Source organism: Rana temporaria, chromosome 7, assembly GCF_905171775.1.
Source record: "Rana temporaria chromosome 7, aRanTem1.1, whole genome shotgun sequence".
Classification (NCBI taxonomy): domain Eukaryota; kingdom Metazoa; phylum Chordata; class Amphibia; order Anura; family Ranidae; genus Rana; species Rana temporaria.
The window spans coordinates 132,213,978-132,232,167 of record NC_053495.1 but is presented as its reverse complement, the minus strand read 5'-3'; the positions used below and the strand labels follow the sequence as shown (position 1 = coordinate 132,232,167).

At 41.7% G+C, this 18,190-nt stretch overlaps 1 protein-coding gene across 1 annotated transcript in view; it reads left to right on the top strand.

The window, feature by feature from the left end:
• DPYD (dihydropyrimidine dehydrogenase) overlaps positions 1-18,190 on the top strand; it is a 1,498,502-nt gene that overhangs the window by 518,299 nt on the left and 962,013 nt on the right. The window contains exon 6 of the mRNA XM_040359980.1: positions 13,785-13,981. Within this exon, the coding sequence (XP_040215914.1) occupies positions 13,785-13,981 (197 nt within the window). The remainder of the gene's footprint in view (positions 1-13,784; positions 13,982-18,190) is intronic.

The window sequence follows — 18,190 nt, the reverse complement described above, 5'->3', positions numbered from 1 at the left end:
AACGGTTCCATAGTACAGAACGGGGCGCGACTTGTCAGGTGGCTAAGTCGCCTGACAAGTTGCGCCTGTGTGAACCGGCTCTTAGGGTTTTTAGTATTGATGTAATTTTCTTTTGTTAACCACTTCCCGACCTCCTCATGTACATATACGTCAGCAGAATGGCACGGACAGGCACATGTACGTACCTGTACGTCCTCTGCTAGACGTGGGTGGGGGGTCCGATCGGGACCCCCCCGGTACATGCAGAGGTCGGGTCCGCTCGGGGAGCGATCCGGGACGACGGCACGGCTATTTGTTTTTAGCCGCTCCGTCGCGATCGCTCCCCGGAGCTGAAGAACGGGGAGAGCCGTGTGTAAACACGGCTTCCCCGTGCTTCACTGTGGCGGTGCATCGATCGGGTGATTCCCTTTATAGTGAAGACCCGATCGATGATGTCATTCCTACAGCCACACCCCCCTACACTAGTAAACACACACAAAGTGAACACTAAATGTTACAGCGCCCCCTGTGTTTAACTCCCAAACTGCAACTGTCATTTTCACAATAAAGAATGCAATTTAAATGCATTTTTTGCTGTGAAAATGACAATGGTCCCAAAAATGTGTCAAAATTGTCCGAAGTGTCCGCCATAATGTCGCAGTCACGAAAAAAATCGCTGATCGCCGCCATTAGTAGTAAAAAAAATAAAATAAATAAAAATGCAAAAAAACTATCCCCTATTTTGTAAACGCTATAAATTTTGCGCAAACCAACCGATAAACGATTATTGCGATTTTTTTTACCAAAAATAGGTAGAAGAATACGTATCGGCCTAAACTGAGGAAAAAAAAAATTATATATGTTTTTGGGGGATATTTATTACAGCAAAAAGTAAAAAATATTGCATTTTTTTCAAAATTGTCGCTCTATTTTTGTTTATAGTGCAAAAAATAAAAACCGCAGAGGTGATCAAATACCACCAAAAGAAAGCTCTATTTGTGGGGAAAAAAGGACACCAATTTTGTTTGGGAGCCATGTCGCACGACCGCGCAATTGTCTGTTAAAGCGACGCAGTCCCGAACTGTAAAAACCCCTTGGGTCTTTAGGCAGCAATATGGTCCGGGGCTTAAGTGGTTAAATAACCCATTGTGTCAATATCAGCTGGAACAGGATATTTTTGTATACATTATTAACACAGCATTGTCTCAATCTTCCCAATCTAAGACCCTTAATAAAAAGCAGCACTGATATACCAATTCTTCATCATTTCTATAAAGTGCCTAAACATGTAATTTAAAGTATTGGAATACCTAATTATGCTATTAGAATAAATTTTTTTCCAAACCTATTGTATTATTAATCGACTTTAATTGTCTGTGGGGAGAGAGTGTCAGTAGGTGTTCTACAAAAAGAAATAGAGACTTTTCTAGATATTCTGCTTCCATTTTTAGCAATGCCCAATGTAATTGCCTTTCACTTACTGTATAAAGATTCATTGCAGAATGAATCAGCGCTCTTGCTTTCAGGCATGTGTATTTCATAGTCCTTAACTCTCTTTTGTAACCAGAGGTCATTGATGCCTAGAAGCACAGACCAAATTTACCTGTTTGAAATTAACTCAGGTAATCATTTGCATACTTCTTTTTTTAAAATGACCTATACCACTTAAAGTTAACTGTTTAAATAATAACCCTGCCTTATTTTGTATTATACATTGACGACTGTATTTTCTAGGTTTTAATTTAAATAATACATTTTTAAATACTGTTATTGTATATAACAATGACAGTATTAAACGGATGCACATAGTCACTGTTAGGTTGCAATACAATCTGTGATGCTAATAGCAGGCATGTTTTGTCAATCGCTCCTCTACATTTTGTGTGATCATTATGTCATGCTCACATGATGAGCTGTAATCGCAGGATAAGAAACCCCTCTGTTTGGTTCCAGATCATTAGTGGGGACTTCAAGTTTAACTCACCTAGCTGTGTGTGGTTATATGTGAATGAACGTGTGTATATGTGCATGTGCATGTACATACACATGTATGCAACCATTTATTCTATAATTTTATTTTACCAGATTAGGTTGATCATCAACAATAAGCATATACGTTGTGGGGACTATCTATTCCTCAGTGGCTTGGGGTGTGGGTACTTTTGCAGTGTCCTCCTTGGTTCGCCACCCCTGTGGGAATTTCAGCAGCAGAGGATAAGCTTCCTTTTTGTAAGAATCAATGATATATATGCAACCCCTCTCACCTTGACTGGTCAGTAGACATATCCATACATTTTTCTACAACACCCTTTGTGCTAAAAGGATTATGGTTGTAATATTTGTATTTTGTATTATAGATAACTGTTTTAACTTGCAATTGCCCCTGAAGAATAAAAGGCTAACATTTTTGTAAATTCAAAACGCGTTGGACTAACATGATCTTTATCAAACATCAAGGGTTGATCAGATGGTTATTTGTCATGTAAACTGCATCTTGTTTTTATAGCATATTGTGTTATGATATATATTTTTAACTTTGCATAATAAAATTGACTCTCTTATGTAACATTGTAGTGATTTATGCCCTAAAAAGTCCCATTTAAAGGGTTATTTTCTATTGTGGTTTATCAATTAAGGATGTGGACCAATCATGCTTCTCCTCAAAGACATATTTTTCAATTAGTGGGGACTTGACTATCATAAAGCAGCTGCATTTAGGAGTTAGAAGACATACATCAGTTGCTTGTTTTAAAAGTGTTCTACATTTACTAAAATATCCTCAGCATTGGTTGTTATGCTGAGGATATGTAAAAAAAAAAAAAGGTTAACCTGTAACTCATACCTGTTTGTGAGCAATGTTCTGCATTTTTACTTGATGATGCTTTTTCATGCACTGCTATTGTCATGACTGCTACACTGTACACAAACTAAATTTGTATCATTTTGTTCCCACAAATAGAGCTTTCTTTTGGTGGTATTTGATCACCTCTGGGATTTTTATTTTCTGCAAAAAAAAAAAAAGACCGAAAATTTTGAAAAACAAATGCTTTTTTTTGTTTCCGTTACAAAACCTTGTAAATAAGTACTTTTTTCCTTCACTGATGGGCACTGATGGGGCTGCACTGACAGGCACTGATAAGGCGGCACTGATGGGCACAGATGAGGTGGAATTGATGGGCACTAATATGCAGCACTGATGGGGCACTGATAGGTGGTGCTGATAGGCTGCACGGATGGGCACTGATAGGCGGCATGGATGGGCACAGATAGGTGGCACGGATGGGCACAGATAGGCGGCATTTATGGGCACAGATATGCGGCATGGATGGGCACAAATAGGCGACACAGATGGGCACAGATAGGTGGCATGGATGGGCACTAATAGGTGGCACAGATGGGCATGTATGGGCACTGATATGTGGCACAGATGGGCATGGATGGGCACTGATAGGTGGCACGGATGTACTGTATTATATTGTACTTTATGGATGCCAATCAGTGATGTCCATTGTGGGCACTGATTGGCATCCATTGTGGGCACCGATTGGCATCCATTGTGGGCACTGATTGGCATCCATGGTGGCATACCTGGTGGTGAGCATCTCTGGTAGCATCCCTGGTGGTCTAGTGGCATCCCTGGTGGTCTAGTGTGGACATCCTCGGGGGGGCTGTGCTGATAATCTATCAGCACAAACCCCCTGTGAGAGGAGCAGACTCTTTACCTAGATTGGTGTTGCGGGGTGTCAGACTGACACCCTGCAACAATGATCGCCGCGATGCGTGCCCCCGGGGGCGCGCAGCGCCTCAATATCCTGAGGACGTCATATGATGTCCAGTCAGGATATTGACATTTGCCACCGTCATTTGGTAATAGGGCGGGCGGCAAGTGGTTAATTCAATATTTACTTGGCTCCTGTCTAAATTGACCCTACTTATGTGTATGTATGAATGTGAGTTAGGGATCTTAGATTGTAAGTTTGAGAGCAGGGACTGATGTGAATGTACAATATATGTATGTAAAGCACTGTGTAAATTGACATCGCTACTGTATATAAGTACTTGTAATAAATAAAATAAATAAATGTACAAAGACCAAAAAAACAGCACACAGACCCTAGCAAATGTCACACAAAATACATATCAACCCTTGGAGGGGTTTGTGTGCTGTTTTTTGTTTGTTTTTTTTAGTTAACCCCACCCCCGGCGGTATTCCCGAGTCTGGGATCGCCTCGCAGCAGCCACAGGCATGGTTTACTTACCTTGTCCCTGGATCCTGCGATGCCGCCGCACTGTGTCATGTGTGCCGCACATCACACAGCGTGGCACACATCTTTACAGTGTCCCTGTGTGCCGCCGAGCTCTGTTCCCTGCGACGTTGCAACGCACGGGGGCAGAGAACGGCGCCAAATTCAAAAAAGTAAATAATCACAATACATACAGTATACTGTAATCTTACAGATTACAGTACTGTATGTAAAAAGTACACACCCCCCTTGTCCCTAGTTGTCTGCCCAATGTCCTGCATGTACTTTTATATAATAAAAACTGTTCTTTCTGCCTGTAAACTGTAGATTGTCCATAGCAACCAAAAACGTGTCCCTTTATGTCAAAAGTGGTTTTAGACAAGCTGCAAAACCACGATAATAAATTATAATCACTTGCAGAATTGAGCGATAGCGATTTGTGGGGAAATTCGTCATAAAAAAATTTAAGTAATGACAGCGACAATTCTGCAACTGAGCAAATTTCAGTGATTTTGAGTTGATTGCATTATTAAATAATTTTTATTATAATTATATTATTATTTGTTAGAATTACTTTTAAAATTATTTATTATATTATAGTTTATGATTTTGTTTTTCAAACTTTTTCATACCCGAGATCGAGGTTTCTACTAGACTCTTGTTCAGACAGATTTAAGTGAGTTATTTCTAAGAATTACAGGCCTACATTCGCTTACCAACTGCCACCCGTGCATTGTGATCAATTCTGCTCTTGTCCTTATTTTTACTTGTGTCATTATGCTTCCCCTATATACCTCCCTATCCATGTACCATTGCCTGGAGTAAAACAACTTGTTCCTGCCAATGGGATTAATGGGGAATTGTATTACCATTTTTCCCATGGATATATTTTATCCCATACTTTAAATACAATGTTTGTTAAATCGTGTATCAGAACTGTGTACTATATATTTCGGTGGAATCCAAATACCTTTCCCTAATGGTGTTGTGTACAATGTGTTTTGCATTTTTACCCATCTTTAATTAGTATTTACATTTGCCCATTCCGATAGCCTTGCCATTAATACCGCCGTGTAATATCTTTTGATATCGGGGACCGCCAACCCGCTTTTATTTTTTTTTCTAGACAGGAGCACGTTACTTACTCTGGCTTTTCTGTTCTGCCAAATATACTTCAAAATAATTGTTCTCAGAACTTTAAAAAAACATTGAGGTATCTCTATCGGGAGCATTAGGAATTTATATAAAAATGTTGGTAGAATCTCCATTTTTAATTAATTTATCCTTCTTATCGAAGAGATAGGTCTCCTCGATAGTTTTTTTTTTTATATATCTATTTTCACTTCATTCAGTAATGGACTATAGTTGGCACCTGGTTAGTGTACTGTTACTTGCCAGCAATTTTAAATACTTTTTCCTTTGTAAATGTCAGCGCTGCTGTAACTCTTTCTGTAAATCAGAGAAATGTGCCCCTTCACAGGCAGGATTAGACCACCCCCAGGCATGTTTTTGTAAAGGAATTGGGCATTTTTAAAGTTTCCATTGAGCATTCAAGTCCTGGTTTTTAGAGGTCATATAGTAACTTTTTTTCATTCCTATGATATCTCTTTTAGTCAGGCCTTGTTGAACTATAAAACATCTAAGTTTTATAATCAATCACCTAGCTTTTTTTCATTGATTACCTTAATAATTTATGGTAAAGTGTAATTTTTCCCACACAGGGCAAAGTAAAAGGTTCAATTAATACTCACCCTCAGAAGCTTGTAGACACCTTTATTTAATTCTTTCCAACTTCATTTGGTTTCCAAGAAGGAAGTACAATATTCTCATTTCAGGTATGGATGAATATTTGAGACTCTTCCATGGTGCCTTGTTATTGGCTCAATGCTTTCACATAGGGCTGGGGGAAGGAGTCTATGGGCTCAAGTAAATCCTGACAAGCTAGTTAAGATAAAGTGGTGGAGGATTGAGAGAAAGTGAGAACATGCAGTTGGGAGGGGGGAGTGAACCTTTTATTTTATCCCTCATGGGCAAATGAATTATAAACATACATGAACATTATGTTACATTTATAAAAGCAATTGTAGCGGGTGCCCCATGGGCCCTCATTTTTTTACAGCCACCGCCAGGATTAACACAGGCACACAGGCTCTCACAAGGAAGACACAGCCTGTCAGCTCCTGCAGGGGAATTCCCCCTCCTCTTCTCACTGTGCAGTAAATGGGAGATACGCGCACAAAGAAAGCAGCACACTCTGCTTCCTCCCCTGATTCCTCATTGGCAGGGGGAGGGAACCAATGGCACTCAAGGACTATTGCAGCAATACATGTAGCCTCCACTACAAAATGGCCCAATAGTTTTCTTTGGGGACAGAACTACACAAACCAGCTGCCCTTAGGATTAAAGAAAGGAAAGGACTCCATCTTGTCTGTCTGGGGAAATCAAACACCATGAGGCAGAGAAGAAGACCAGACTTTGGGAGATGTGTTGTCTCCCTGGTTAGTGTACTGTTCCTGCCAGGCATCCACGGATGGTCGGGGGACATCCTGCCAGAGAAAGGGATCCCAGGTGCACCTGCATCGACGATGTGAAGCATCCAGTTGTGAGGTAGCCAGTCAGACCACCTGAAGAGCCTGCCTGTACCAGGATATTTTGTTTGGTCCTTGATAACAGGATTGGTGAGCAGGCACTTGTCCATTTGCAGGAAACAAAGACACTGCATACAGACAGCATTATTATTACTTTGCCCACACTTGCCAAAACCTGGGTCACACAGATGCCCTGTTAAACAATCTCAGTGTCTGTCCTGTTATTCAGACACTGCCAACATACTGCCTTTATACTCTGCAAACCAGGACACAGGCTCAAGGCCACCTTCTTCAAAGGGACTGAAGTTATTGTGGCCGCCATATGAACACACACACATACCCAGGGTTCAGTAGTTGTGATGCATGACCGAGGTAGTCTGTCTTGGGGGTTGGCATTAACCACTGAACTAATTACAGTGTTTATAGTTTGTGGGCTTGCAGTGTCAAGGGACAGAAGAGAGAGGTCTGACATAAGTGAGGGTGATTTCTCTGCTCTCCTCCTGCCTAAACTCCTAGTGCCAATTTAATTGAATTGGTGTCCAATACGGTATAAGGTTTGCCAATTGTGATCTGTTGTTTGCCTCTGCTCTTGGGATTATTCACCATTGAGGAATCCCCTAAAAGCAGCCTGGCAGTACCATTGAGGTATATTGCTCTTGGTTCCTCAGTCATTGCTGTACAGTTAATTTACTTAAGGTATACTTGCCTACTGTTCAGCGATATACTTTCACTGTTTGATACTATTCAAATAAACTTCACAGTAAAGACAATTTCTGTGTTTTATCATAACGTGTCTTTATTGGTGTTGTTGCACTTACACTATTGCCAGGTGTGTTAGAGGGGCTGAGACTGTTTTTGGGGTTTAGAGGCAGAGTACAGAACTAAATATACTTAAGTGGTTCCTCCAGGGGTAACACTACACAGTTTTTCTAAATGAATGTTGCGTTAAATCAAATATGATTTTTTTATTGACTTACTTTGTATATATTCCTTTGCTGTGCAGATGAAGTGGTATTTTCCCATTAAACATAACAGTACTAAACAAATGACTGGAAAAAGATTACATTGGACATATTCCTAGAAGGCAAGCCACAGAGGTTACTTGCTATTAAATGATTGTGATAGCACACTCACAGCATTTAAGTGTGAAATAGTCAACTAGACTGCTATCATGATAATTAGATAACCAGTGGAGATGGTGACATAATAAAAATGTCATTTTAGAACATAGTCTTATTAGGGTTGTATTTAGCATATTTGTACTTTTTTTATTGTTTTTGCTGTTTTTTTTTTGTTGCTCAAAATCACTTATTTGGTCCAATATTTTCACATTGCATTTTCCTCTGCTGTATAACACACATTAACAGGTCAGTTTAACATTAAACATTGAAGTCTTTTTTATTGTATAATAAATAAATATGATACTTTAGAATAGGGGCAGAACTCCACATACCTACAGGGAACTCTCCAAACTGGATTCCATAGAAATTGGACAGATCTGTCTAATCTATTTGTACTTAATATGCCAAAATTGTACCAGCCTCTGGGATTGTTAACTCCTTGTCATCTAAGTCACATGTCCATAGTTTGACTTCTATGTGACCTGTTACTGTGAATTACTTTGTCTCTTTGAAGTGCGCTTTTGAAAAACGGAATGGGCGAAACATTTTATCATGTCACTGTAAAATCTCCTGGGGAAATAAACACGCTCAATTTCACTCATCCTTTCAACCCAAGATCCTAGCTGTGCAAGGCTATAGTCCCAAGCATCAAAAAACATGTTATTGTTTTTAATACATGCATGTTAATAAGTTATTTTATAAACACTTTACGTTTGATAAATATGGTATATATGTCAAATATAGTATATCACTAATCCATGTATATAACTCTCACAAAATTGACAATTATTATAAATTTTTTGTACTGTTTTTAAGATTTTTTTTTTTAAATTACTCTATATGTGATGATATGCGGTTATATTAATTTTCATTTATTTAAATTTAGCCCCGATGAAGGGGGTGGGGGGGGGGGGTCGAGGATGAAGCTCGTAAGAAATGTTGAATATTCATTGCCTCTTCAAATGCTAAAACTACAGTGCCTTCAAAAAATATTTATACCCCTGGACATTTTGCACATTTTGACATGTTACAACCAAAAACATAAATGTATCTTATTGAGATTTTATGTGATAGACCAACACAAAGTGGCACATAATTGTGAGGTGGAAGGAAAATTATAAATGGTTTTCATTTTTTTTGTTTACAAATAATAATGTGAAATTTGTATCCAGCCCCCCTGAGTCAATACTTTGTAGAGCCACCTTTAACTGCAATTACAGCTACAAGTCTTTTTGTCTATATCCCAGCTTTGTACATCTAGAGTGTGATATTTTTGCCCATTCTTCATTGCAAAATAGTTCAAGCTCTGTCATATTGGGTGGAGAGCATCTCTGAACAGCAATTCTCAAGTCTTGCCACAGATTCTAAATTGGATTTAGGTCTGGACTTTGACTGGGCCATACAAACACATGAATATGCTTTGACCTAAATCATTCTATTGTAGCTCTGGCTGTATGTTTGGGCTCCTGCTGGAAGGTGAACCTCCACCCCAGTCTCAAGTCTTTTGCAGACTCTAACATGTTTTCTTCTAAGATTGCCCTGTATTTGGCCCCATACATCTTCCCATGAACTCTTACCATCTTCCCTGCTGAAGAAAATCATTCCCACAACAGGATGCTACCACTACCATGTTTCACGTTGGGGTAGAATGTTATGGGTGATGTGCAATGTTTGTTTTTTGCTACACATAGGGCCAGATTCTCAGAGGAGATACGACGGCCTATCTCCAGATACGCTGTTGTATCTCTGAGTCCGGGCGGTCGTATCTATGCGCCTGATTCATAGAATCAGTTACGCATAGATTTCTATTAGATCCGACCGGCGTAAGTCTCTTACGCCGTTGGATCGTAACTGCATATTTACGCTGACCGCTAGGGGCGTGTACGCTGATTTACGCCTAGAAATATGTAAATCAGCCAGATACGCAAATTCACGAATGTACACCCGGCCGACGCAGTACAGATACGACGTTTACGTTAGGCTTTTCCCAGCATAAAGTTACCCCTGCTATATGGTGGCGTACATGCGGCCTACCAATGTTAAGTACCGGTATGGACGTCTTTCCCGCGTCAAATTTTGAATATTTTACGTTGTTTGCGTAAGTCGTCTGTGAATGGGGCTGAACGTAATTTACGTTCACGTCAAAACCAATACGTCCTTGCAGCGTATTTGGAGCAATGCACACTGGGATATGTCCACGGACGGCGTATGCGCCGTTCATGAAAAACCTCAATCATGTCGGGTCATGGATATTTTACATAAAACAGGCCCCCCTGTTCCACATTTGAATTAGGCGGGCTTACGCCGGCCGATTTACGCTACTCCGCCGCAACTTATGGAGCAAGTGCTTTGAGAATACAGCACTTGCCCGTCTAAGTTGCGGAGGCGTAACGTAAATCGGATACGTTACGCCCCCGCAAAGATACGTGGATGTACGAGAATCTGGCCCATAGTGTTTTGCTTTTAGGCCAAAAAGATCAATTTTGGTATCAACTGACCAAAGCACCTTTTTCCACATGTATGCTGTGTCCCCTAAATGGCTTCTCGAAAACTGGACTTCTTATGGATTTCTTTCAATAGTGTTTTTCTTCTTGCCACTCTTCCGTAAAAAACAGATTTGTGGAGTGCATGACTAGTAGTTGTCCTGCGTATCTCTGCAGCTCCTTCAAAGTTACCATGGGCCTCTTGGCTGCTTCTCTGATTAATTCTCTTCTTGCTCTGCTTGTTAGTTAAGGAGGACAGCCATGTCTTGGTAGGTTTGCAGTTATGCCATACTCTTTCCATTTCCGGATTATAAATTGAACAGCGCTCTGTGAGATGTTCAAAGCTTGGGAATTTTTTTTTATAACCTAACCCTGCTTTAAACTTCTCCACAACTTTTTCCCTGACCTGTCTGGTGTGTTCCTTGGCCTTCATGATTCTGTTTGTTCACTAAGGTTATCTAAAAAACCTCTGAGGGCTTTACAGAATAGTTGTATTAATACTGAGATTAAATACCACACAGACCAAACTATAGACCTGTTCGTTTACCTTTTATAGTAGGAAAGATACTGGAGAGTTTAATAAAAGACCATAGATGAGTTATTGCTGGAAAAAATTGTTTAAGCAACAGCATGGATTTATGAAAGACAGAAGTTGTCAAACCAACCTGATTTCTTTTTATGAGGTGGTAAATAAAACCTTGGACAGAGGGGTGACTGTGGATATGGTATACTTACATTTTGCAAAGCCATTTGACACAAATTCCCCACACACAGCTAATATGTAAGGTAAAGTCTGCAGGCTTGGAAAGATCAGTTTGTAAATGGATAGAAAACTTGCTAAAAGACAGAATTTAGAGAGTAGTGGTTAATTAATTAATGGTCTAAGGTTATTAGTGGTGTACTCCATTGTTCAGTGTTGGGACCCTTAGGCCTCATACACACGTCCGAGAATATCGTTAGGAAAAACCCGTCGTTTTCCTGACAAGATTCTTGGCAAGAAACTCTTGCCGCCGGAGTGTACTGACTTTCATTTCAAAAGAACCGCGGTTCTCTTGAAAGGAAAGAACGCGGTGACGTCATCGTGTATGACAAGCTTGCGATCGTCACATTTGATGCCATCGCCGCCATCTTGCTTCACCCTACCTATGCCGTAGAAGCTACCGCGCATGTGTCAAAGTCATTTCGAGCATGCGCGGGTTTCCACGGCGACAGGTAAGTATACATACTCTCCGGTTTCTCGTCAGGAAACAGGCTGACAAGAATCTCGACGAGAAAAAAGAGAGCAAGTTCTCTTTTTTCTCGTCGAGATTCTGGCCAGATTTCCAGACGGAAAACCTGAATGCCTCGTACACACGAACGGGAATCTCAGCAAGAAGCAGTTTTCTTGCTGTTTTTTTGCAGAGAAACCCGGTCGTGTGTACGAGGTCTTGCTTTTTAATATCTTTATTAATGACATAGGCTCTGGGATTAAAAGTACCATTTCAGTCTTTGCCGATGACACCAAGCTATGCAGCGGAATATAACATCTCCAACTTACAAGCCAACCTCAATGCACTGTTTAATTGGGCAACTATGTGGCAAATGAGGTTTAATGTTGATACATGTTAATTTATGCACTTGTGGGCTAAGAATATGCATGCATCATACATACTAAGAGGAGTACATCTAGGGAAATCAATGTTTGAGAAGGATCTGGGGGTTTTGGTAGATCATAAGCTTAAAAATAGCATGCAATGCCAAGCTGTGGTATCCAAAGCGAGCAAAATCCTTTCTTGTATTGAGAAATATGGACTCCTGAGAGAGAGAATTTCCCCCCTGTACAAATTATTAGTAAGACCTCATTTGGAATATGCAGTTCAGTTTTGGACATCCGTTCTGAAAAAGGATATCGGGGGGCTAGAGAAAGTGCAGAGAAGGGCAACTAAACTGATAAGAGGCATAGGGGAGCTCAGCTATGAGGAAAAATTAGAGGAACTGAATGTATACTCTCTTGAGAAGAGGAGATTAAGGGGGTATATGATCAACATGTACAAATACATAAGGGGTCCATATAGTGAACTTGGTATTGAGTTTCTTCACATTAAGAGCTGTAAAAATGTGGACTAGACTCCCTCAAGAGGTGGTTCTGTCCAGCTCAGTAAATTGCTTTAAAAAAAAAAAAGGGCCTGGATTATTTTCTAAAAGTTGATCCAGAGAATATCCTGTTGCCTCTTGGGAGGATCAGGAAGGGATTGTTTTCCCCTACTGTAAGCAAATTGGATCATGCTTTGGTGGGGTTTTTTCCAGTTCCTCTGGATCAACGTTTGGTATAGGATTCTGTATATGGGATTGTATTATTACTATTTTTTTTATTGGTTAAACTAGATGGACTTATGTCTTTTTTCAACTTGATTAACTATGTAGGTAGACTCTATTTATGAATTATGTGACTTCTGAAGGCAATTTGTTCCATTAGATTTTAGTAAAGAAGGCTGAATACAAATGCATGCCACACTTTTCAGATATTTCTTTGTAAAAAAAAAATTGAAAGCCATTTATAATTTTCTACTTTACAATTCTGTGCCACTTTGTTTTGGTCTATCACATAACAAAATGTGGAAAAATTGAATATTTTTTAAGACACTAACTGGACTCTCAACCTACAGCTGACACTCTTTTTATTATATACACAGCTTACTACTCGAAGAGCCACCTATGTCCATCAATTTGTACAAAGCATTCTCTATTTTTAAGACTTTTATGGTGTCTTGTTGGCATCAGGTCTAAATTTATCCTGGTGACATTTGTCACAGGAAAAATAGGTGATGGAAAATCCAATATTTTCCTGCCATTATGGGAAAATCATCCAGTGGAGACACCTGTTCTTGTCTTAATTGTAAATTGTATTCTGTAATATGTATTCTTGTTCCTACTCTATCCAACGTTTAAAAAATAAAGGTTTTGCTACACATAGACTTTAAATGACCATAGGTATTGCAGCATGAATTGCTAATATATTAACCAAGTTTAGACATTTCAAATAATATCAAATGAAAATTATACAACAGAAAACAAGGGAGGTGAAAGATTGTTGTTCTGTAAATTGACATGTACTGTACTGGAAAGCATTATGTCAAATCACACAAGGGCAAGAATAAGTTATCTAGTTATGTTAGCTGCATGTCTAAAGTGATGACTTTTTAAAGCATTTAAAAGTTCACATGTGGTATATAAGACATAATAACACAGTAATGAGGGTACCCCCAGCTGCTCAAACATTAGAGTGTGATTATTAAGGGATATATAAACACAGTGGCATATGTGTTCCAAAATCTGGATAGTGATGAAAGGATTTAATATGTTTTCTTTTTAAAACATTTTTTTTTTTAGATTTTTAAAGCAATGAAGGTCCCTCAGATAAGAAATCCTATGCTACCTACTGTTGAGGATATGCCAGAATCATTCAAGACGAGGATTGCTCTTATTGGTGCTGGACCTGCAAGCATCAGCTGTGCCTCCTTCCTAGCCCGGCTTGGATATTCTGATATCACTGTATTTGAGAAACGGAATTATGCTGGAGGGTTAAGGTAAAAATTAAGATCTTTAATTTAGAGTGGAGAGACTATTTTTCTTTTTGTATAAAAAAAAAGGTTTAAAGTAACATTTCAGTACCTTATTTTATTTTATAACATGCACAGCACAAATAATATCTGGTATCTGGTTGGTGCTGGAATTATTACAAGCATCACAGTACTCTAAGGCAGCCCTCAAATTTTCCACTTGCATGCAAGTGGAAAATGAGGGCTTGCGAGCTGGGCTGCCTGGGAGTGGGGGCACCGCCGGTGGGTGGGGTTGATTGGGAGCCGTTCTCCCAGAGATCAACCCAGGGAAAGAGAGCATGGAGGAAGAGGAGAGCTGCGGGATCACAGAGCAGGATAGCATGCTGTTACAGCTCACATTGCAATTTTCTCTGCTCGACACAGCTCTGCCTCCTCCTGACCAGGACCTGTGATAGACAGAACACCAGCCCAATGCTGGGATGCTTTCTGTCCATCCCAGGTACAGGGTAAGGAGAAGATGGTACTGTGTCGAGCAGAGCAGAGACAATTATAATGTAAGCTGTAACAGCGTGCTATCCTGCTCTGTAATCCCGCGGCTCTCCTCAAGCATTCCTCTGCCCAGGCGAGGCTGGAATAATGGACACAGTGTGGCTGCAAAATGGTGGGCGAAGTGTGGCTGCAAAATGGTGGGCAAAGTGTGGCTGCAATGGTGGGCACAGATGAGGCTGCAATGGTGGGCACAGGTGAGGCTTCAATGGTGGTCACAGGTGAGGCTTCAATGGTGGTCACAGGTGAGGCTTCAATGGCAGTCACAGGTCAAGGCTGCACTGATAAAGTTGTTGTTAATATTTATTTTAGTAACTTGATTCTGCATAAAACATTTAGGTGTCATTTCATGAGATAATTTATAAGGGCATGTTTAGGGGCGGGGCAGGCAGGGCTGGCCTTTGGGGTGTGCGAGCTGTGCGGCCGCACAGGGCGCCATGGGCAACAGGGGCGCCGTGCGGCCATCACAGCTCGCAGAATGTGAGTCGCAGTCAGTTACTCACATGATCATCACAGGAGTCCGACTCCTACAAGTCACAGCAGCAGGCGCTGCCAGGTCCCCTGCCCTGAGACTGGGTGAAGAGCAACGCATTGGCTGTGGCACCTGAAAAAAATGGCTGCTGCCGGCCCCGACAGGCACACTGCACATGCGCCGCTGCTGCTCGGGAAAGCCCGAATACGGCGCCATTTTTAAATGCAAAGCCGCACCATCCACCGAAAGGTAAGTCACACTAAACCCCTGGCCCTGCATGCATCTACCTTTTCAGATAAAAATAGAAAAGAAAAAGTATATACTTTTTTAGCCAGCCTACACACAGTAGGGGAGGAGGATATAAAGGACCTCGTTGTGTATGTTTAGGTGACAAGGGGGCGAGGGGTGAAGATGGGGGGGCGCCACAGAATTAGCACCTGGACACCTAAGGCTGCCCCTGGGGGCAGGGTAGGGGTTGGGTGGGGCAACTGGTGGTGAGTAACCTATGAGGCCTGGTTAGTAGCTCAGGACTCGAAATGTTGACCCCTGCTCTAAGGGAATAATCATATGACATACTGCAAATGTGTGGGCTGGGCTACTCATTGTAAAGCACACAATGATAAAAATACTTTTTCTTTATCGTACATCACGGTTCACAGAGCAGCCATAATAACTAACTGGGTTATACACCACCTATGGGTGAATGGACACTGTAAGGTGATGGTGATGGTGACGGTTGGGAGAACCACTCCATGAGCTAGTTACGAGAATGGCCCTGAAAAAGATCCTGAAGGATTTAAAGGGCTATATAATCGGATACATCCGGTCGATGATGCACTAAAATGGATGGTACCCGAACCTCGTTTACGCAAGAAGATTACGAGGTATTGCTCGTAATGTGACTCTTTGGGCACTGGACCCTGGGGATCTGGACCCTTGGTAAGAAAAAGGATCCCAAAGGAGTTCTGGCAGGGTGCTTTACAGGTCTAAGGGAGTGGCCCCATATTTAAGGGGACCCGGTCCAAGAGACATACCCACAGTGCTGGGGGAAGATTGGATTCTAGCTTTTTAGCAGAATCCTGCTGCGGGACTGGTAAGTGTTTTAAAAAGTTTGTTTTGCACTTGTTAAACCGTAAAATGTATTTGCAGTCTCTTACCTTTTTTTTAACCAGGTCATCATTTTTCTGTCCACTGGGGGTAGTGATGCTGAGGATGGGGGCACTTCTCTGTAGAGCTTCCAGACAGGTTGATCCTATCAGCAAGCGTGCGGCTCTTTGATATCCCCCACCCAAGTGCATCTAGTTCTTACACCGGCACCTTTGGTGGCCCTTTTTCAAAGCTGTTTTTGCGGTTGGAGGGGCGCGCATGGGAATGTCATGAGGGACATGTACGTGGGATGGACGCGAGAGCTGCACAGGATGCTATGAGCGTGCATGTGGTAAAACGTGCATGCCGGACATGGGCAGTCTGGACGGAGGCGGCCATATTAGGATCTATTCCAGCCTAGGCTCCTGTAATCAGGCTGGAGGGGACACAGAGCAGCATCAGCTGGGCACGTGAGTCACTGTGGGTATATTGACAAGGGCACCACAGGTCCTGCAAGGACTGAACTGTTGTATTTTCAGAACTGTTAAAGTGCATAAAGGGGGAGTTTTTATTACCTCTGTTTTTTGTCTAAGGCATGTATTCCCAGAGGAGTGGGAAAGGCACAGCAGGAAGGGGTGCAAATGCACCACCATCGGTATTGGAGAATGCTAGCCTTACATCTGCTGTGTTTAACTCTCCTGAAAGACCTGAGGCAACTGGCAAGTCTGAGCCATTAGGTTGTCAGGCATTGTAGCAACAGCCAATGCTTCTGCCTCAACTTACATCACAAAGGACGATTTAGCATCAGCTTTAGCTGGGCTGAAATGGAAAGAAGCAAGTATGATTGCTTCAGTTTCCTAAGGTGGAAGGAAACGGTATAGATCCCCTTCACCTGAGCCCCCACCTGCATTGAAACAGGATTGGGGAGGAAAATGTGGAAGTAGTGGCAGTAAATGACCAGGAGGAGGGTCAGGCCACAGACTTCACTTATGAAGAGTCAGGTTCTGAAGAACCGTTTTCAACCACTCAATCCCAGAGACTGCTGATCCAGTTCCTCACGGAGATGTTTCGATCAGGTTTTAAATTGCCGCCTGTGGAGGTCCCAGAAGTTTTCTTTTTTTCTTTAGGATCTCTGCGCCTCCACAGAGTTTGCAGACTTTTATCTTGCATCCGCTGCTAAAGCAATTTGTGTATGCTGACTGGGATCACCCGGATACGTTTTTTATTCCTCCTAAAAGGTTTGCGCTTTTGTATCCTATGGAAGAAAAGTTTATAAGAAAATGGAGTATGCCATCTGTTGACGCTGCAATTTCCTTTGTGAATAAGACTCTGTGAGGCCTCGTACACACGGCCGAGGAACTCGACGTGCCAAACACGTCGAGTTCCTCGGCGAGTTCAGCCCTGAAGCCGCCGAGGAGCTCGGCGGGCCGAGTTCTCCCATAGAACAACGAGAAAATAGAGAACATGTTCTCTATTTTCTCGACGAGTTCCTCGGCGGCTCCATCAAGCCGAAAGTGTACACACGACAGAGTTTCTCGGCAGAATCCGGCTCTGACCGAGTTTCTCGCTGAATTCTGCCGAGAAACTCTGTCGTGTGTACGAGGCCTCAGTCTTACTTGTCCTGTAGATAATGCCCAGGTGTTTAAAGATCCAGCAGATAAGAAATCTGAGTCTTTATTAAAGACTAGAGTTGAGCGGACACCTGGATGTTCGGGTTCGGGTCCGAACCCGAACTTAAAAAAAAAAAGTTTGGGTTCGGGAACCCGAACCCGAACTCCGAACCTCATTGTAGTCAATGGGACATGGACTTTTAGAAAAAAAAATGCGGAGGTCCCCGCAAATTCAATAACCAGACCCTTTAGGTCTGGTATGGATATTAAGGGGAACCCCGCCGTCAATTAAAAAAAAATGATGTGCGGTTCCCCCTAAATATCCATAACCAGACCCTTCAGGTCTGGTATGGATATTAAGGGGAACCCCGCCGTCAATTTAAAACAAAAATGACGTGTGGTTCCCCCTAAATATCCATAACCAGACCCGTTATCCGACCACGTTGACCTGGCCGGCCGCAGAAAAGAGGGGGGGACAGAGTGCGCCCCCCCTCTCCTGAACCGCACCAGGCCACATGTTGA